Below are 22,819 nucleotides of genomic sequence, written 5' to 3' on the forward strand. Positions count from 1 at the left end.
TTACAATAAAGCTTTGGTTTTATTGAGTCACGGCTCTTTTTATTCTTAATATTGCATAATTTCTCTGTTTTAAATATCCCTCTTTGATAATCCAGTCACTTTTTTTTCTTCCTGTAGTCCTCTACGTTTTACAACTTCTAACAATACTTTCACATCTTGTGTTACTTTCCCCTTCTCCTTCCTTAAATAATAGTTAATATCTCCTATCATTATGATAAACATATTAACCCAAAACATATTTTTAAGATCTCAAACATATTTCTCATGTCTGTCATATATGTACTTGCATAAACTGCAAATAATCTTACACATCATTCTCCTTTTCTTATATCACACATCATCATCATTATCAATCATAGGTTCATAGGTGGGTACTAGGCTAATGGCCCTGGAGCCTTTACAAGCCTAGCCCATAGAAGTGCCCTGGCATTGTGCCACCCAATGTTAGTTCCCAGTGCCCCTATCAAGTAGAGCCAGTGGAATGATCTCCGGGTTGAACTTTCTATTTCCCATCGACTCATCAAGATTTCTCTTGAAGAGGGCCAGTGAGGTGCTCTGCTTGACATGTATGAGAAGTCTATTCCAGAGCATGGGCAGTCTCTGGGTTATGAACCTGTCCCTCCAGCATGTTCTGTTGATTGTGGTAATGAGGTTGAGGTCTCTGGAGCATGTGGTGTGGAGGGATTGGGATTTCTTTAGATGTAGCATTTCTAACAGAGCTGGGTCAGACACGGCTTTGTAAATCAAGCAGTGATAGCCTCTTAGTAGATTATATAAGAGAGAGAATAGCTGAAGTTTTCTGAGTCTGTCCATGCAGAACATGTGTTTAAGGCCTAGGATCCTCTTTGTGAGGTACTTTTGTGGCCTTTCCAGCTGTTGCATGTGTCTAGTGAGGTACATGGGAAATGGGGGCATTATACTCGATGATTGGCCTAATGAGGGAAGAGTAGAAAGAGATGATGACCTCTTTCTTCCTGGATGCAAAACCCTTGGTAATGAGATGTGCCACACAGAAGGACTTTCTGACCACAACAGCAATGTGGGGGTCGAAGGAGAGGTTGCTGTCAACCTGTGTCCCCAGATCTCTTATAACGTCTTCAGTGTTCAGTGGGCTCCCATTGATATGGTAATTAGTGGTAACTGAGTTTTTCCCAAAGGGGATGACGACGCATTTTTTTGGCATTAAGTATAAAGGCCATGGTTTCGACACTAGTCACTGGTCTCAGTGAAGCCTTTCTGTAGGATGTCTACATCACTTGGGGAGTTAATAATGGCTCCCAGCTTGCAGTCATCTGCAAACTTGGTCAGCCAGAGTTCGTCCGCGTTGACTTTTGAGAAGTAGATGCCATACAGGAGAGGACCCAGGACCGATCCCTGTGGGACTCCACTTGTGACTGGTCGGCAGTCTGACTTGGAGTCTGCTACTTTCACACTGTGGGTTCTGTGAGTCAATTTGCAACCCATCTAGTGATATAGGGGTTGATGCCTAGTTTGGTGAGTTTATCTATAATTCCTGAGTGGGGAATGGTATCAAAGGCCTTGGCCATGTCGAGGTAGGCTGTATGAACAGCCTTGCCCTCATCCACAGTTCTGGTGACTGACTAAAAGAAGTCAACCAGGTTTAGTAGGCATGATCTACCGTTCACAAAACCAAGTTGTGTGGGATCTAGAATTTGAAGATTCCTTATATCCTTGTTAATTAGGCCCATGATGATGTGCTCCATAGCCTTACTTATCAGGCTCATCAGGCTAATGGGGCGATAATTCCCAGGGTCTGTAGTTGCTCCCCTTTTATGGAGAGGGATGACTGTAGCAGTGTGCCATTCGGTAGGGACAAAACCTGAGGTGAGGCTGTGATTGAACAGGGCATACAAATGTGGCGCCAGTTTACTTTGTAGTTCATGTAGAACACATCCAGAGATATTGTCGGGTCCCATGGAAGCTGTATTCTTGGCCTTGGACAATGCAGCTTTAACCTGTGCTGCAGTAATGCTGGGTGCCTGGCATACCTCTGGTATTGTGATTGGTCCTTTGGGGGGGAGGGGTAAAGTTGGCACTGATTCTGTCAGCCAGTATGTTGGCAATATCTGTTGGCTCAGTATAGGCAGTACCATTGTGCAGTAACTCAGGGCAAACCTGGGTATTCCTGTAGAGATTCTTGATATAACTATAGAATGCGTTGTGGTTGTTTTTAGTGTCTGCCGCAATTCTGCCTTCATAGTGGGCTTTAGAGGTTTTGATGAGGGATCTCAACTTTTTGTTGAGGCTAATAAGGGAGTTTTTCCAGTCTTGGGACTTCACCTTTTTCTGAAACAGTTTCTTCCCTCTGTTGTAGAGTTTAATAATGGCAAGGGACCACCAGATTGACTTCCTTTTTTTTTGGAGGAGAGCATCTTGGTTCTATTGGGTATGGCTAGTTCCATGCATTTATATATGTGTTTGTACAATGCACTGGTGTATGATTTGGCAGTCATGCATCTATTTTCCATTGCCATGGGTGCCGTGAAGTTAGCCACCTCTATTTTTAGGAACCCAAAGTCAGCTTTGGAGAAGTTTTTCATGGTGGCTACCTTTGCTAGGATTGTGGGTGAGATGTGGATTTCCATGCTGATTTGTTTGCGGTCGGATCTAACCAGGGAAGAATCGACTATTGGTGTAGAGCAATGGTTGCCCATGTTAGTAATAACCAGGTCAAGGATGTTGCTTCCTCTAATGGGGGTAAGAATGAGCTGGTCCAGGGCACTGGAAATGATGAATTCCAGGAAGTGTTGGGACAGTGTATTGGTGCATGAGTAGTTTTCCCACTTGATGGAGGGGTAGTTGAAGTCACCTAGTATGAGAGTGTTGGGTTGGACCCTAATAGTTTCCAGGGTGCTTAGGAAAGTGGAGTGAGAGTCTGGGACATGCCTGGGGACGTAAAGTAGGCTACAACCTGAATCGCTGCCTTACTCAATGTTAGTTGTACTTAAAGTATCTCAGATGCATTATGCTGGGCTACTTGTCTGGAGGTGTGCATATCCTTTATGAATATGGAGACACCACTGCCTTTGGAGCTTCGGTCCATGTTCTGGGAATGAAAGGTGTGGAATGAGTTATAGCCTGGTAGCACAGGGGTGCTTTCTGCTGCTTTAAACCAGGGCTCTGTTACAGCACAAATGTCAATGTTTTCCATTTTGAGGAGTGCTTTGAGCAAGTGCATCTTGAGATTTAGACTTCAAGCACTGAACAGCATAACCCTCAGATTGCATTTATTTATAGTTGTTACACTGGTAATTTGATCTTTGGAACATCTGTTAAAAAAGGCACTACAGGGGTAGCAAGAGCCTTTGCCAATATCCGGAAACCCAGGGGTGACAGATGCAGGCCATCTCTGGCAAAGCATCGAGGTCTGTGAATCATGTCATCCCAAGCAGACAGATACTGGATACCCTTAGAATGACACCAGAAACCTAGCCAATTGTTGAAGTCAGTCATTTTCTGCTTGTATTGTGGTATCATTCTGGGTGATGGTGGGCTGCTGCTCAGGGCTAGGGTCATACCTGTCTGGGCCACATAATCCAAGAGTTCTTCCACATCTCTTTTCATGTAGTCCAGGGAGGTGCATCTCAAGTCATTCATACCCACATAGACAGTGACAGAGTCATACTTGTACTTATTTTGGAGTGACCTGAGTGTGCGTGTTATGTGTTGGATTCTGGCACCTGATAGCGGACTGTTATCTTCTCCTTATTCAACCTAGTGAGTGGGACATCAGTGTGGCTCACTGATTAGTGCATTGGGCAAGCTGTTTTACCTTATGGGTTTAGGTTGAGGGGCACACTGTGTAGGTGAGCTATGTGTCTTGTGATTTGTGCTGTGTTGTGGTGGTCGAGTGCGTTTCTGCCTTGGAGGTCTCTGCTGTTTGAGTAGATTTTTATTGACAGCCTCCAAGAAGGTGGGTGTGTGGTTTGTGTTTTTATGTGAGAGCTATGATGGTGGGTGTTCTGCAGGGCTATGTGTTGCATGTGGTGTGGTGTAGGTGTTCACCTTCTCCTCTTGACCAGCTATTCCGGTCTTGGCTTGAGAGTGCATGGCTTCCAATTTGGATATATAAGTGCATCTCTCACAAGTCTGAGTGCTGGGAGGGGTGGTCACTTTGTATTCTTGTACTATGGAATACAGCAGGATAGCCAATACATTTAAATAGTTGAAGGGGAGTGATTTCACAAAATGATAATTTTGTACTTACTCACACCAGCCAGTAAAAAGAGAGGAAATGAGATATATGGTCAAATTAACATAAGGGGCAGGCAACTAGAAAGACAATGGTGTTTAAGAACACAACAGTAACCGGTTGGGAGGATGGGAACATTTTCTGTCTGACTCACAAGAGACAGAGCTGTGGTCTCTTTTCAAGTTTTAATATGCAGTTAAAAGGAGAATACAAGTAAAACACAGTGCAAGGAAAACAAATCACAGTATACAAAATAGAAAAAAAGCAATAAAGTAATACAAAATACAACAAATAACTGTAGCAGAGTCTGGGTGAGCCTTTCCAGTAAAGCTCTGAAATGTTTTATTTTTACTCCTTAAATAGGTTTACTTCCTAACTCCACCCCCTCAGTTCACAGATGATTAACCTTAACTGACCTGTTCTAACTTATGTGTGATACCTTAATTTACCTGTTCTAATTTCTGTCTTGGCTCACAAGAGACAGAGCTGTGGTCTCTTTCCAAGTTTTAATATGCAGTTAAAAGCAGAATACAAGTAAAACACAAACAAATCACAGAATACAAAATAGAAAAAAGGCAATAAAGTAATACAAAATTCAACAAATAAAAAGCAACCTAATCTTTCCCTCACAGTAAACTGTAGCAGAGTCTGGGTGAGCCTTTCCAGTAAAATCACCCTACCTGGAATTAGTACTGTAACTTCTAATACCTTAATTTCCTCAATTATTATCAACATCTCTATACCTTCAAATGGTTTGATTTTTTATCTATTTTCATACTTTTTGTGAGTTGCGCCATAATGAAGAACAAGATTGGCTGTTATATTGCCAACTGTCATGGATCTAGAGAAAACATATTGTCCTGGCAGAGAAACGGGGCAGATGTATGCCTTGGGAAAAAATTGAGTCACATGAAAAAAGAGGCCTTAGGGGTTATTTACAGAGATCTGTGGGAATGTCAGTCAGGAGTCGTGCACAGATAAATGGAAAGTAGCTGACCGACACAGTAGGGGATTTGGTTGAATCCAGAGGAACTGACAATGGTATGGGAAAGCTCCATCATATTTAAAAAAGTGACCCAAATTTAGAGATCAACAACTTCTACTCATCTTTAGATAATACTTAAAGCCACCTAGTCAGACACATCCGAGTAGCAGCTTGCAGGGCTAGTGCTGGCAATGTGGAGAATCTGGGGCTGACAATTTTCAAATGTTTTGGTCCTGTGGTAAGTTTAAGAATCGTTGAGCTAGGCTACAAGCTGTGTTGCTCAAAGTATTTGATGTGCTCAGGAAGCATGGAAAGCTTGGATTTTTTTTAGGTATTCCCCTTGTTGGAGTTTCATACAACCAATGACCTGTATGTTGGTTGGGTTTTCACAAGTTTAGTAAAGACTTTTATTGCAATACACTAGAAAATATTACTCTTGTTTTCAGTAAAGCTGATTGATTGCTTTTTAGGACAATATCTTCAGTAAAATCCAGTATGACCATAAGGATTGGTCTGCAACCCTGACCAATCCTAATAAGTGGAAATTATTAGGATTGGAGGCAAATTTCTTGATGGTTGATAGCGATGTTTCCTTTTAGCACATTTATGCTGCTTTTGATGCTTGTTCACATGAAGATATTACTGTGATAATTTTGCTTAGAAATTTTAGTCTATATTTTTAAGCAGTTTTTGTCATGCAGATCTTGTATATAATTTACTTTGATGGTTGTCTTTGTTGTTTGTCTTTTGTCGTGAATTTCAATAAAGTACAATTTAAATAAAAAAGTCCCTGTACCTGAACATTCTTTATTTTCTATAGACTATGTACTCTTGTTTTCCCGCAAGGCCTCATTTCTGTCCCTTTTCTATTTTTTAACACATCTTGTATCTAATAAACATATAGTTTCTGCTTTCATCTAATTACATAGTTCCCTGGTATCAGTTCTAATTCAGTTTGTATTAACACTTAGTATTTTTACATCATCCCTTTCCTTTCTTTGTTTTTTTGTTTTCTGGCTTTTATTTTTCTTTTCCTTCTTCGTACCCTGCATTATTTTGTTCTTGCATTTCTGTGTCAAAATTCCCTCAAATCTCTATATTCTATCCACAGACTAACCTTGAGCCATCATGGGTACTTTTAAAGGTTCTATAGTTTCCTATACTACACTGAAATATTCTCTTGCAAAGGTCTTAAGTCTTATATTCAAAGGAAAGATGCAAAGTGATTGAGGCTAACCTGGAAGCAACAATAATAGGCCTAGCTTGAGAAAACACTCCTGAAGTCCTGGGCTCATCTTTCTTCGAAGTCCTTAGATCCAACATGATCACATGGTTTATCAACATTAGTACCAACAAAGGTGCTGCTGTAACATGTTATCTTTTGGCAGCACTGAAGCCCTGAGGTCTGGGACAATTCCAACTAAATGGAATCTTGCTGGAGGAATTGTGCCTTCCAGAAATGAGTGGATTGCTGTTCCCAGGTGAAAGGAATCTCTATTTCATATGAGAAATTTTAGTATGCTGGGTCATGTGCATGAGTAATGACAGAGGAGACTGGGGATTGCCCAGTGGATCATTTCAGTAGTGGCAGTACTGTGGTGGGGAAGTGAGAGGTGTGTCTTAAGATGAGGACATCTTATTTGTTATTCTCATTTTTTAATTCATGTATTGTTTTTTCATACTGCTCATATTTTTGTTAATGCCTGTTGAATATTATCATTTTCAATTTTTCCTTCCCCTTCAAGCATGGGGCCATGCCTGAAAAGAGTTCATGGGTCAGTGTATTTATCTGATTAATAAATATAAATAAAATAAAATTTGCCTGTTAATCTATGTCCTCATCCTTATCTATGAGCATGAAGATTTGGGAGTGACCAATGAGTGGTATTGTGGGAGAACTCAGAGTAGAGGATTCTTCCATGTACAGAGGAGTCAACGGAGGTGCTTTGGGCACTATGTGAGGATGCCCACTAAGCACCTTCTAAGGGAAGTATATCACTCATATCTCATTGGAAGGAGGCCTCAGTGCAGACCCAGACATGTTGGGAGGATTAGAGACTTCAGCTTGCTTGGGAATGCCCAACGATCTCACAGGAGAGTAGGTGGGAGACTTTTACTGGGAATAAGAAAGTCTGTTCTGCCTTGCTTAACTTGTTACCATTGTGACCCTGAATAGAACAGCAGCTTACAAAATGATGATGCTGAGAAAATTACTTCATGTCTCTGATTTTGATGTTCATATTATTGATATCATCCTCCTCAGAAATATAACTAGAAACAAGTGATTTATATTTTGCAAGACTTTTGCTGATTTAAGTAATTCCCTTTTGTTCTTCACCATTTTATCCTCACTCCTGTTTCATATCAGACTCCACAGCATTCATTTTTAGTAAGAGGGGAGTAGGAAAAACAAAGTTGCCTGATTCATTTGTACTCACATTACAGTTGCTGACACAGTCAAGGGCCTGCAGGTCGTAGCCACGTTGCAGCTGTTGACGTAGCATGTTAACTGCTGCTTGCATGTGTTGAAGCTCCAGTTGCTGTTCTAAGTCTCCTTCCTTTATCATCTCCTCCAGAAGTTTGCAGTAGGCATTAAGGTGCTGAATGGGCTGCAGAAGCCGAGTGGACAGGCCTATGGTGTCCTGCAGGTCCTCTTGCCGGCGCTGAAATGCAAATAAGTATACCATGAGAAGTACAATAGAACCACTTTATACTGACCAAAACAGATGCATAAAATATACCCCAAAATGAAATAAGACTTGGGTAGTATCATTCTGTTCCCTCAGGAAATAAAAATACATCTTTATACAGAAATTATTTATTTTGTGCAGCTGAAAAGTGAAACACTACTGACAATAGAAGTAGTCATAACTGTTAATTTTTTAATGATCTACAGATGAAGTTACTGTGGGATTACAAAGCAGGCTTCCCCAAAATACATTAATATTTACTAAAAGTTGAAATTTGAGTGATAAGGAAAACACATATGAAACGGGATAAAAGGGGAGACAAATATCCACTGCAAACAGGAAATGGAAATGAAGAGTTGCAGAAACCACCTGTAATATAAAAGGCTATATATAAACGATTAAATATGCTGACTATCTGTATAGTCAACAGCTGTTGCATCAAAACACTTTGGTGGACAAAACAACTAATTTAACATTTGTGTAAGACTGCTACATTACCAGGGCTGGAGAATGTGTCCTTTCCTCAGTTTTGTATGATCACGGAATTTGAATATATAATTAGTAGAGGTGTGCTCACTGAATTTGAATATATAATTAGTAGGGGATGCAGGGGGTGAGTGCAGTGGGGCTTCATCCCCGCAAAAAACATTTTTGTAGTTGCAAGGTCCAAGTCTACTTCTTAGAGCATATTCAGCTCATTGTCAACCTTTTTCTTTTTTGTGTGTTGATGTTAATGTCGACAGTTAGGTGTTTAGCTATTTTTATGTACAGGTATCTTTCTTTCTATCTTTATATAGATAAATAGATATTGATTTATGTGGGTATACTTAAAATAATCTGAACAGCATAATATCAACAGCAAAAATATTGACAGAAAAACATCTAAACTCAAAAATGGCTCCTATGCTGCCTCTTACTCTAACATCAGCTCCAACCTTTACTTCTCAACTCCTCTTCTCTGTTCCAAACCCTTCATTCTCCCCTCTAACTATTCCTACACTATAAACAAAATTTGCTAAAATACCTTACTCCCTTTTTTCTCTCTAAGCTTTTAGACTCTTGCTGCAGGCTATATTACATCTTTTCTTCCCTTATACGTTCTAGTGACATTCACCCCAACCCAGGGCCTCAAACCCCACTTTTATCTCAACACTGTAACTCTCCTAAACTGGCTAAAGGTCTCCATTTAACTAGTATAAACTTCCAAAGAATTTGTAATAAAACCTCCAAGCTCCATGCCTGTCATTCAAAATAGAACCCACATCCTAGCTGCCACTGAAACTTGGTTAAAACCCTCCATTCAAGGCAATGAATTTCTCTCTCCCAATTTCAATGTAATTAGAGCAGACAGACATCATAAAAAAGGAGGTGGTTTCGCATTGATCTACCCTAATGCTCTCAATATAGCCCCATATACTGATCCTATTCCACATTTTCAAAATGCCAAGATCCTAATCTCATTTCTGGACATCAATAACTCAAAAAAACTCTGCATAATAGTCATTTACATTCCCCCAGGAAACAACATCCTAGTTTTAGAAGATATACTATCCTGGGATTCCTCTAATATAAAAAAATGAAACTATTATTTTAGGCGACATGAATATCGACTGGGCTTCTACTTCCTCCAGTCTCCCTCTAGCATAAATGTATTTCATTTTACACAAATCAATACAATCACTAGATTTAGCTATAAATCTGATAAAGGCTCAATACTAGACTGGATCTTGGTCTCCGACCCATCCAAATACCCTGTCTCTGGGACCATGGCAAACTCCTTCAGTGACCACCTCCCAGTCTTTGTTATACGAAACTGCTCATCTCCTCTCAAAAACCCACAAATACAAGGTAATACAAGACCTATCAAAATTCTGTCCTCAGACCTTCAATAGAATCCTAAGTAACTACAGTTGGAACCGTCTTAAAACCCTTTACTTCAATAACTCCTTTCTAAATATCCTGCACAGCTTAGCACCTACCAGATCCAGAAGAATTAAATCCAACTATGACCCCTGGAGTTCTAACTCTACCAGAGAAATTATGAAAAGTAGGGAAAAGGCCTGGAAATGGTGGCTCACTTCCAAAACTCCTTCCAGCCTTATCCATTATAAACAGCTTCGAAACCAAGTCAAAAAACGTATCTGCAAAGACAAGAAACAATATTTCTAGAACTTACAAACAAATAGGAAAAATAATCCCAACCTTTTCTGGTCTTCTATTAATAATCTCTTACACCCTGGTACAAAATCTAATCCTTGTCCATACCCTAATATGCCACCTGACCTCATCGCCTCTAAATTCAACTCCTACTTCATTGATACTATAGCCAATCTTACTACCCCCTTCTCCTCAGCCCTACCAACCAACCATATCCCTATATGTCCATGCTGGTGTGAATGACCTGAGATGTACCTCCCTGGACTACATGAAAAGAGACATAGAGGAGCTCTCTGAGCATGTAGCCCAGGCCGGTATGACCTTGACCTTGAGTAGCATCTTACCCTCACCAAGAATGATGCCACAGTATGAAGACAAGATTATCAATTTCAACAATTGGCTTAAGTATTGATGTCATTCAAAGGGGATCCAATGTCTGTCAGCCTGGGATGACATGCTCGACAAGCCACGATGCTTCGCTAGGGATGGCTTGCACCTGTCACCCCTGGGCTTTCGGATATTGGCAAAGGCTCTTGCTACCCCCATAGTGCCTTTTTTAGGCAAGGCTCAAAAGACAAACCCACCTCCATAGGTATCACAAGGGATAAGAAACTAAGAGTAATGCTACTCAACGCCAGAAGTCTAAACCTCAAGATGCACGCACTCGAAACTCTCCTTAGCATGGAGAACATCGATATCTGTGCAGTAACAGAAACCTGGTTCAAGGCTCTCGAGAGCACCCCAGTACTACCAGGTTATACCTCATACCATGCTTTTCGCCCCCAAAACTTGGACTGAACCACAAAAGGAGGTGGAGTATCAATATTCACAAAGATACCCACACCTCCAGGTTGGTGGCACAGCACGAGGCATCAGAGACTATCCATGTGCAACTAACAGTGGGTAAAACTGCCTTCCAGTTTATAGCCTGCTACAGACCACCCTCCCAAACCCAGGAACCCCACTCGGCCTTCCTGAGAACACTGGAAATTATGAAGGTCTCTCCAAACACCATTATATTGGGTGACTTCAACTACCCAACCATAGACTGGGAGCATTACTCTAGCTCCAACACCCTAGCCCAAAGGTTCCTAGAATTTATAAACTCAAATGCTATGGAACAACTTGTTACCACTCCCACAAGAGGGGAAACATACTGGACCTGATCATCACCAACATGGGGACTCTATGCTCCAGATCAGAAGTGTATCCCTCACTGGTAAGATCAGACCATAAACTAATCTCACTGGATATTCACATCCCGACCCCACCCCATGCCCAGAAAACCACAGTGAAAAACTTCTCTAAAGCAAATTTCACACTCCTCAAAACCGAGGTGGAATCCTTCAAAGCCCCTGGGCCTGTGGATAATACGGCCCAGACCGCAAAATCCTTTATAAACGCATTCTATGAACACCTTCAGGAATGCATGGATCATGCAATCCCAAATAAAACCAAGACCCAATACTCCAAAGGCAGACGTCCTGTCTGGTGGACCCCAGCCATAAACAGACTATACAATAGAAGGAGGAAGCTACTACATGATAGAGCAAAATCCCAAAAAGGGAAGGCATCTCTGATCAGTATTAGCAAAAAACTACGGGCACTCATAAAATCGTCTAAGGCCAGCTTCGAGAGAAAAATTGCACAGGACACTAAGGATAATCACAAGGCTTTCTTTAGTTATGTGAGGAACCTGGGTGGGAATTCCCAGATATGCTCAGAATTGGTCCAAAACGACAAAAAATACACCGAACCCACAGACATTGCCAACATCCTAGCTGACAGGTTCAGCGCAAACTTCTCCCCCCCCCTCCCCACCAAAAGGGCTAATATCTATCCCAGCAGAGTGCTGCCCCCCTGACATCTCAGATGCTCAGGTAAGAGCTGCCCTCTCCAAAGCAAGAAACACAGCATCAATGGGATCAGACGGTGTCCTGGGCTGCGTCCTACATGAACTAAAAGAAGAGCTAAACCCAAACCTAAAACTACTGTTCAATCTCAGCCTTACTACAAGATATGTACCCAAAGAGTGGCGTACAGCAACAGTGGTCCCTCTCCAGAAAGGTGGTGCCTCAACGGCTCCTGGAAACTATCGCTCCATAAGTCTCACTAGCTTGGTCTGCAAAGCTATGGAAAGGATCATCATGGACCTTATAAATAAAGATATTGGGGACCTACAGACACTGGATCCTACCCAGTTCGGCTTTGTTAAGGGCAGATCCTGCCTCTTAAACCTGGTCGATTTCTTTGAAACAGTCACCAAGGCCATTGACAAGGGGAAGGTGGTCCACACAGCCTACCTGGACCTCGCAAAAGCCTTCGATACAATACCCCACTCGGGCATTATAGATAAGCTCACCAGCTTAAATATAAATCCCTATGTCACTAGATGGGTTGCAAACTGGCTCAAGGACAGAACCCACATGGTTAGAATAGCTGGAGCTATGTCAGACTCCAAACCAGTTACAAGTGGCGTCCCACAAGGCTCAGTCCTGGGACCTCTCTTGTTCAGTATATATTTCTCGGAGGTACAGGCCAACATGGAAGGACTGTGGCTGACCAAGTTCGCAGATGACTGCAAACTGGGCGCCATAATAGACTCTCCAGCCGACACAAGCATCCTCCAAAAGGGCCTCATAGAAACAGACAACTGGTGCCAGAGCCATGGCCTCAAGCTAAACGCCAAAAAGTGTATAGTCATCCCCTTTGGCAAAAACAAAGTGCCCACAAATTGCCACATAGGTGGTAATCCATTAAGTACAGAAGAAGTAATTAGGGACCTGGGGATCCAAGTAGATAGCAATCTCTCATTTGACAACCACGTGGCCAAAGTGGTTAGAAAAACATTTTATATAGCCCACCTAATCATGAAGGGATTCACATCTAGATCAGGGGAGGTCATCGTGCCTCTTTACTCATCCCTCATCAGGCCCATAATTGAGTACAATGCCCCTTTTGGGATGTACCTTACCAGACACCTGCAGCAACTGGAAAGACCCCAAAAGTACCTCACCAAGAGGATCAAGGGGCTCAAACAGATGCCGTATGCTGTCCGGTTAAAGAAACTCCAGCTCTACTCAGTGGCATACCGCCTGCTCAGAGGCGATCTGTGCCTGACGTATAAAGCCATGTCCAACCCGGAATTAATGGACATGCTGCACCTCAGAAAATCCAAATGCCATCGAGCTACGCGCTCGAGGGACTTGAACCTCAGCATTGAAATAAATAGGACATGCTGGAGGGACAGATTCATAACCCAGAGGCTCCCTTCACTCTGGAATAAAATCCCAGTCCAGGTTAGGCAGAGTCCCTCATTGACTCTCTTCAAGAGGAATCTTGATGAGTGGATGGGAGATCGTAGGTTTTCCCCGGGTATCACTTCTGTGTCACTGTTAGACAGAGGCACAATATACTAACCTCGAAAAAGGGCATAGCAAATTTAATTTAAAATGGGTGGCGAAAGCCATACACACTCTGGCTAGGCTTATAAATGCCCTAGGGCAGACAGCCTAGTATGAACCTATGAACCTACCTCCTCTCCAAATATCCCTACTCAAAACTGCATTAAGGAACCCCCCCACCAACTAGAATTCAATCTCTCCCCATCTCCACAACCTTTATAAAAAAACTCCTTCAGAATCTAAAGCCCTGTTCTAATTCTGCAGACAATATTTCTACCAAATTCCTCAAGATTGCTGCCGATGCAGTAGCCTATCCTTATCAACAGGTCCATCCAGGAATCCTACATCCCCTGGCTTTGGAAAAAAAAGCTATTATCCTCCCTCTTTATAAAGGTGGCCCTTCCTCTGATATCTCAAACTTTCGACCCATTGCTATTCTACCCCATCTCCAAAATACTGGAAAAATGCGTTCAAAAACAACTCATCTGTCACCTTCTAAATAATAACATACTCTCCCCAACCCAGCACAGATTCCGTCCAGGGCAAAGTACATCTACTGTCCTGATCTCCTTCTTGGATATTATTACCAAAGCTCATGACTTAGGTCATACAGCTCTCTTTCTGGAGCTATCAAAAGCATTCAGTACTATATCCCATGCAATTCTCCTGTCTCAACTCTCCTCTATAGGAGTATCCTTTCAGTCTCTTAACTGGTTTAAAAGCTATCTCTCAGACAGGCACCATGCTGTCAAATGGCAAAACTCTATTTCTCCCTACATTCACAACACTACAGGTGCTCCACAAGGCTCAATTTCAGGACCTCTTCTATTTAATATATTCATAAATAATCTTCATCAAACTATCCCAAATGCCTCCCTAGTACAGTATGCAGAGGAAACGACCATAATTTGCTCTGCACCTAACCCAGTCACTCTCCAACAAATGACTCAAACAGCATTCTCTAGAGAAGAATCCTGGCTCCTCAAAAACCATCTTTCTCTAAATACCAAAAAAACTAAACTTATGCTGTCTACCTAAAAAGAAATAAAGCATTCAACATAGAATATTTCAACATACTCTCACTAAACTCTATTAAAATCGAATTAGTAGCCAGTTCCAAACTATTAGGAGTCATAATAGACGAAAACTTAAAGTTCGACCTGCACATCCAATCCAGTATTAATAAAACCTATAAAAAACTAGGGCTTCTATAAAGGCACAACAGGTTTCCCTCCTTACCAACTAAACAAGCTTTAGCCCTCTCCTATCTTCTACCATCTTTAACCTATGGTGCACCCTTGTTAATTAATCTGCAGTCTTCCCTGAAACTCAAACTAGAATCCTGCTTCAAAAAGATTGCCAAATTTGCCACAGGCAGCTGCTACTCCTCCTATCACTGCATTGCCTTAAGAAAACTACAATGGCTAGAATTCCCCCATTACCTATTACTCATACAGCTACACACCTCACATAAACTTATCTATACACCACAAGACTACCCGGCCCTTAGCTCCTTATTTGCCCCTTGCTCCCCTCTTAGGCGACTATGATCAGAACACCAACACTTACTCCAAATTCATAAACCAAACCTATCAGCAGGTAAACTATTATACTCTTGGATCATTGCCAGATTATGGAATAACCTCCCTTTCTCTATACGCAGTAAACAACATCCCTCTAATTTCAAAACTGCCTTACACAATCATCTCCTCTTTAATTGGATCTGTAACTGCACAAATGCACCACCTACAACCCATGAAGCCATCACTTGACCTTTTCTTCCCTTCAGTCTCAGGTTTGCTCCTTGCAGTTCTAGCCTAACTACCTTGCATTGCTCCTACGCTTTCTAGCCTCTCTAACCATTCTACCTCTTGCTCTATGTCTTCACTAGAGATAGCCTAAATTAAAATTTTCAGCGCCTTATTGACTGAGAATGTTTAAACTGATTCCTCCTGCTACTATTATTCCTTTTGTAACTACTTCATATCTGAACTTCCATTAAACTTTGTAATTCTACTGAACTTATTTGTATCTTATTTTCATATCAATTGCTTGTGACATAGAATCTGTAGCGCCTGACTACATAATTATGGTAGAACTTGCTGGGTCTACATTACAACGCTGAAATGTTGTAATATCGAACACCAGATGGTCGACCATATTCATCGAAATGTATTTACGTGATTTGATGAATACTTTCAAGGCAAAGATGTAGTTGGCCAACTACATGGTGTTGGCCTTTTCTCCTCTGTAGTGCGATCTCAGAGTTGGTATATTTAGTTAGGGGGGGGTGTGGGGGGCACAGTCCCCACATTGGGGGGTGTGGGGGGGGCAAAGCCCCCTACATGGGTGGGTTTGTTTTAGGTTAGGTCAGTTATGCTGGATTGCGGGGCAAGTGTTTCTTTGCACTGTAAGTATTCATCGATTTGTATAAATGCATTTCAATGAATACGTGTCGATGTTTAGGTGTTCGATAGACCCGAACTTGCTCACTATAAGTTGTTCCTATTGATATTCTGGATTTTTGCTTTTTATGTTGTGTTAGATTGTAATATTGTATTTAAATTACTTGTCTTGGAGCTTTTCTCCCAGAGCCTCCACTGAAAATGGGCTCGCTCTGGCCCAGTGGACTTTCCTGGTAAACAAATGCCAATAAAAAAAAAAAAAATAATAAAATAAAAAATATCTAAACAAAAAATATCTACAAAATCAAAGTTATATTAGGGAAGGAGTTACGCTCTTTACCTACTGTTATGTGACCTCACAGTTGTTATACATAAGTAGCAGGGGGTATGGGGGTGCAGGGGGGTCTTTCACCCCTGCAGAAACATTGGTTTTGGTTGTGATTAGATGTTGCCAATATTTTTTGCTTAGGCATTTTTTATATATATATATATATATATATATATATATATATATATATATATATATATATATATATTTTTTTTTTCCTGTCAATATTTTTGCTGTCAATAGCATGCTAGTTAGATTATTTTAAGTATAACCGTATATAATCGATAGATAGACAGATACATGTCTACTGCAACTATTTGCCAGAAAACTACATTGAGAAACATTCTGTTGATCAAATTACATCAGCAGAGCTTGTCATGGAAATCACCAAAATATCACAGAAACAAGTGTCTTAGCAGCAAGGCAAGCCCCCTGCCCCCCCCCCCCCCACACACACACATGGGAGACTGCATTTCAAACATCCTTTTAACTATATATAGACATATCTGTCATTCTCGTCTTCTCTCTCTCTCTCTCTCTCTCTCTCTATATGTATGTGTGTGTGTGTGTGTGTGTGTGTGTGTGTGTGTGTGTGTGTGTGTGTGTGTGTGTGTGAGTGTGTGTGTGTGTGTGTGTGTGTGTGTATACACTAACTCTGAGATTGCACAACAGAAGGGAAAAGGAGAAATTTCCTTAACTTTGTGGTTTAGTGATCTCATACAAATACACAGCATACAACAATGAAAATGGAATTGATCAAACAAGCCGACAATCTTTGTGGACAACAACACTTGGACTTTTTATTATCTGTTTTTTAGTTCATTTTAATAGTATGCATCTGTTTTATCTAGTCAATTTGGGCCCACAGTTAGTGAATTCAGTAGATAGCTGCACTGTACTGTGACATTTTGTGTGATCAGGCTGTTGGAGTGTAACCCTGCCTTCTTTCTTGTGACAGGAGTCACAGGTGGGCTAACTTGGCAGTTGCTCTGAGGCAATTTTAGGCCATTCAACAAAATAGGTAAATATCTGAAGAATTTTCCCAGCCTCTTACCCTGTTCTCCTTGTGTTATTTCCAGGCTATGTCTTTCCTGTGCATTTGTTTTAAGGTGGCTCCAGGTCATTCATCCACATAGCTAATAGTCTGAACATGTTTTCTAGTCTCCCACCGTCTTCCTGATATGTTGTTTTAAATTGCTACTGGTTTGAAATAGTTCCAAGCCATCCAACAACAGACTAAATGTCTGATGAATTTTCATTTCTTGTTATCTGTTTTTAAGTTCATTTTAACAGTCTGTATCTGATTTAGCTAAGGTTTTTAACAATGTACTTGGCAGTTCCAGTAAATGACTGCAATGCATTTTGCCATTTAAGTGGTCTAACTGTTGGAATTATACACTGGTTTCTTTCTCATGATTGAAGTAGAGCCAGTCAAGTTCAGAAGTACTGGTTGCTTTAACACATTCAAGCCTATAGTACTTTTCTTACATTTTTCCAGTTAACACCCATAGCTCCTTATGGTGTCCAGATCTTTTTTGGGTCTGGCTTCTTTAACTAAGTGACTGACCAGTTAATAATAGGCAGTATTAGAAAGAGCAGGTATTTATTAACAAGATTACACTAAGTCTGTTAATCTACGATATCCTGCAGTGGAGAAATAGATTACTATTTGCCACTGATTATTCATATTTTCATATTTATGTTCATTTTTTTCATAATTGAGAGATCTATATGCTCTTGAGGAATACAGTGGTGGACAAGAAAATTCATTCTCAATGTTCAGTTTTAACATACTATAGTGGAGATATTGCTAGTCGTTTGTTAGTAATTATGAAAATATGCAGTTTTTCCATATGTACTTAATATTTCAAAAACCAAGTGACCTGGCATCAGATGAAACCTTAGATGTTGTTGAAGGAAACTGACTGTGATATTTGCACTTTAAGTTGCACATCTTGATTGATATTCAGTGTTATTTATATTGCTAATTATGTAATTAAGCATATGCTTTCATATTTCTGTAATTCTCTCAATGAACATGTACTCAGTGAGGAATTTATTGCTATCATGTGAAAGTTTATGTCTGGTTAACAAAATAATTTTAACAATATATGTCTGAGTTGCACATTTCCAACCTGTGACAATTTGTTTGTGAAAGTTTAGCGAAAATTATAATTCTGAGTTTGTGTGAATTATTACTATAGTATAGTATTTAATGAAACACTATGAATGCACTTATTATCACTATACAGATGTTGACATTGCTATATGTACATTTTTAAAAGCTTCTATTGTTCATTGTTCCCAAAATGTTTGCATTTGTTCATCTTGTGCTTTTTAAGTTGATTTTTCAGAAAACGCTCCGAAATGCAAGGATTTGTGCAGGCTGCTACAGGTGTGACATTCCACATTACATAGGTGTTAATGAGTTAGCACAGTTCCAGGACCTTCAAAAACAGAGCTAAGTATCTGAAGAATTGTCTCACCTTCATCCCTGTTCTTGTTGTGTTTTTAAATCCAGTATACATAATGGATACATACTCAACACTAGTAACTCTGTCTGTGAGAGGTATAAATATTTACTTGATCTGGAGGCTTCTCTCTCACCTAAAAACTTGTCCTGTTAACTTCCCATTCACCACAGTCCTTCAGTAATTACACCAAAGTGTCTTATACTGAGGCTGTACAAGAATCACTAACAAAGCCTCCTAAAGATAAGATTAAGTCTCGGCAAAACTCAGACTTCTCACCCACCTCCTACATACGACCAGTAAAGAGGAATTCTGAGCAAAAACACTCCAAATATTCCACTTTGGACCAAAGCAGCAATAAAAATGTTTTAGTGATAGGTGACTTTATTGTCAAGCACACTGACTCATCCATCACAAGTTTGGTCAAAGAAAGGGTTGCAATGAGCTCTCTTTCAGACCCTAGTATTTCTGACATTACAAGCCCCCAAAGAACCTTAAACCCTGACACATATGACCGTGACACGGTAGTGGTACATGTGGGAGTGAATGGCATGAGATATAAAACACAGACGGTCATGCAGAGACATAAGTCAGAACTTTCCATGCATGTTACAAATGCAAGTAAGACACTAGTCATGAATGGAATCCTTGCTTTACCCCTAATGATGCATAGATACAAATAAAAGATAATTAGCATCAATAATTGGTTAAATAACTGTTTTCATTCTAGGTGGGTCCAGTACATCAGAATGGGACAAGATTCTTGATTGCCCAACATACTTTACTTAGGATCTTTTGCACCTCCCATTCCAAGACTTCTGCTTACTAGCAAAAACCTTTACTTACCCTCTTTTACTTACCCTCTTGTGCCTTTTCAACAGAGTCCAGTTAATGGACATTTAAATGTAATTAACATATCAGTCTCAAAACTGTATCATATTAAGGTGGCTCTCTTCAATGCCAGAGGTCTAAACAATAAATTGCCAGACGTTGAAGCACTCCTGGATGTGGAAGACATTAATGCATGCATAGTTACTGAGACTTAGGTTAACTGTAAACAAAACATATCTTCTGTACCTGGTCTTGTGAGTTCATGCCTCCAGAATCAATGGTAACTGTGGTGGAGTCTCTGTATTTGTCAAGGAGCATATTATCTATAGGCCTATTCCTAGGGACCCACAAATTGAACTCACTGAATTATAAATCAATCACTCTGGATATGATTAATTGTCAACTAATAACTTGTTACAGAACACATTCTTTGCCCCCTTATGAACATATAAGATTCATCACTGTCCTAAATTATCTCCCTGTTAGCAAAAACACCATTATTCTTGCTGACTTTAACTACCCTTCCTTAAAATGGGACACCAATACTTCCATGTGTGATATGTCCTAATATTCCTAGACCTAATTAAAAAAATTACTTGAGCAGTTGATAAATAAGCCTACAAGAAAACCCAGTATTCTTGGTCTGATTCTCATAAACATGGCTGCCTCATGCAACACTCCTCTTGTATCTCATTCCCCAGTGAAATCTGGCCACAAATGTGTGACCTTCTCCTTAAAACTTCAAAAGCTCCTACAGCAAACCCCACTGAAATTAAGGACTACAAATGTGCTGACCTCTAAATACTCCATGGCAAAACATCAAAATTCACTTATCTTGATACAGACGTAAGCTTCACTAATGAATTCTGCTCCATTTAGAAAAATGCATAATGACAGGAGTCCCTTCCAGAGCCAAGTATTATGGGAAATTCAAAAACAGACCACCCCAGTAGTCCGCTGCTATAAATAAACTATACAACAAAAACTAATCTCCTTAAATTGTTTAGTAGATCCAAAGGATGACAAATAAAGCAATATATATATATATATATATATATATATATATATATATATATATATATATATATATATATATAACACGTGTGTGTATATATCTACAGCTCGAGATTCCGATTTGTTCAATGAAATAACCAAGATTTACAATGATGTAGGAATCACAGAAATAAAATCTCTTATTAGACATCATCAGAGAAGAACTGATGTTTTAAGAATAGAAATAGAAGAGTTTCATAATGTTATTACACTACATCAAGATTTTGAAATTTCCCACCACTTATTTGACAGCATAGCCCCCAGACTTAGTAGGTGGGTAGCCACTATCCCTCATAGAAAAAGGCACAAATTAAATCCTGACTTAAAGCAATATCAGAGTGGTGTGGCATACAGTATCAACAAGGATAGACATTGGCAAACATCTTTGAAGTGTTCAGGAAAGGTTGGTCAGCAATCACCCCCTCAGACCTAGGTTAATCACCAGGATTCAGAAGTTAACACAGAGCAACGATCTTACACTACTGGTACTTCTCGTATCACAGATATTGTCAGAGTCCTTCAGAAGCACAACAACCATTTTTATCCCACGAGCAATGCAGTTTGCTGAATTTGGGAACTAGCACAAATGATACTTCTCTTAATACAGACATTGTACAGAGTCCTTTAGTAGCACAACAATATTTTTTTATCTCAAGATCAATAGAATGGGCTGAACACGGGGGCAGAAGGCCTGCAGGAATGTGAGAGGGAGAGGAAGGAGGAAGGTGAGAGGACATGGAATGAACAGATTGACTTTCACAGAGACAAGGATGGCAACAAAGGAAATGAAGGAAGACAGACAAGCACTACTTTCCAGTGCTGTGTTTAATTTAACAAATAGAGAATTGACACCAGAACACTTACAATTAATGAATAAAGGGTTCACTTTTACTCCCTCATAAAGAGCGAACATTACCAATGTTTTATTAGACTTAAGATTATTTTTAAGAAAACTGAATTTGAAACTGTATTTTCATAAGGAAGAAGATACTGAAGATGTCACTCAAATAGCTTTTACTAGCTACACTCCAGGATTCAAAAAGAAGAATCTTTTTAATCCAGTTTTAATCAGCACCTTACACACTTTTTTGAGAGTTTGCGAAAATGACATAAGGGAGCTTTTAACACTATCAAGTTACAACAGATGTTTTAACCTGACAACAGGAAACACAAGCACTAACTGATTTTAAACATGACAGGCAATTACAGATAATGAAAGCAGATAAGGACACGGGGTTAGTGCTAATGGAACAGAATGTTTACACACAAAAAAACTGAAAACATACTAGAGGACAATCAGTTTTACAAAGAAGTCACCTTGGATTATATTTATTCCCATTTTGCCACACTGACCATTTAATGAAAAACTGAGAAACTAACCAACACATTTCTCTGGAGGAACACCAATACCTTTTAGTTTTGAATCCTAATCTAGGGAAACATTTTGGTATTCCAAAAATTCAAAAATGACAGTGACCCACCGTTCAGACTTATCAGCTCTAATAAATGCACTAAAACTGAAAATATTTCTGAATATATTGATGGAGTTTTGAACCTGCTAGTACAGTCTACTCGGTTTTATATTAATGACTCTTGGGGTTTCCTGGATAAACTTTACAAATCTGGGATTGATTTCTCCAAATGCACCCTGGTTATGATGGATATTGTCACTCTATACACTAACATATGCCATGGAGAAGGACTTAAAGCCTTGGAGTTTTTTTCTTCTTGTATGCAAGGTTCAAGAAGAGCAGAATTAACACTCTGATTAGTCTGACAACAGCAGTTTTGAAAAAATTTTTTTTATTTTAATAAAAAGACATACCAACAGGTCAAAGGTGTAGCAATGGGGTCAAAAATGGCCCCAACGTTCGCTAACCTGGTGTTAAGTACATGGGAGTTGGAGACTCCCATTTTTCTTCCTGACTTCAGCAGTATTCGCCTCTATAGGCGTTTTATTGATGACATTTTTTTTTTTTTGTATGGGAAGGGTCTAAAACTGATCTGGACATTTTTGGTGATGTTCTTTCCAACAGCATTTCCTATATGGACTTTGTAGTTTCTGGCTGCAGATCAGAAGTCTTAGACACCACTTTATAAGTGAATGAAAATTCTGGCACACTCAGTTTTAACATGTTTAGCAAAAACACCTACAGAAACAACTTCTTAGACTTTCAGTCAACATCCTTTTTTGTTAAGAAAAATGTTGTCAAGGGACAGTATCAGACTTTCCAGAATTATTAGTGATGAAGAAATCTTTCATACAGAATGTGAGTTTCTGT

At 39.9% G+C, this 22,819-nt stretch overlaps 1 protein-coding gene across 1 annotated transcript in view; it reads right to left on the bottom strand.

Moving 5' to 3' along the window:
- The window catches only part of LOC122790866 (rho guanine nucleotide exchange factor 40-like), a 1,619,416-nt gene that overhangs the window by 150,039 nt on the left and 1,446,558 nt on the right, over positions 1 to 22,819 (bottom strand). Inside the window, exon 17 of the mRNA XM_044058526.1 lies at positions 7,637 to 7,861. Coding sequence (XP_043914461.1) covers positions 7,637 to 7,861 — 225 coding nt within the window. The remainder of the gene's footprint in view (positions 1 to 7,636; positions 7,862 to 22,819) is intronic.

This window comes from Protopterus annectens, chromosome 16.part0, assembly GCF_019279795.1.
Source record: "Protopterus annectens isolate FY-2018-M chromosome 16.part0, PAN1.0, whole genome shotgun sequence".
Lineage (NCBI taxonomy): Eukaryota > Metazoa > Chordata > Ceratodontiformes > Protopteridae > Protopterus > Protopterus annectens.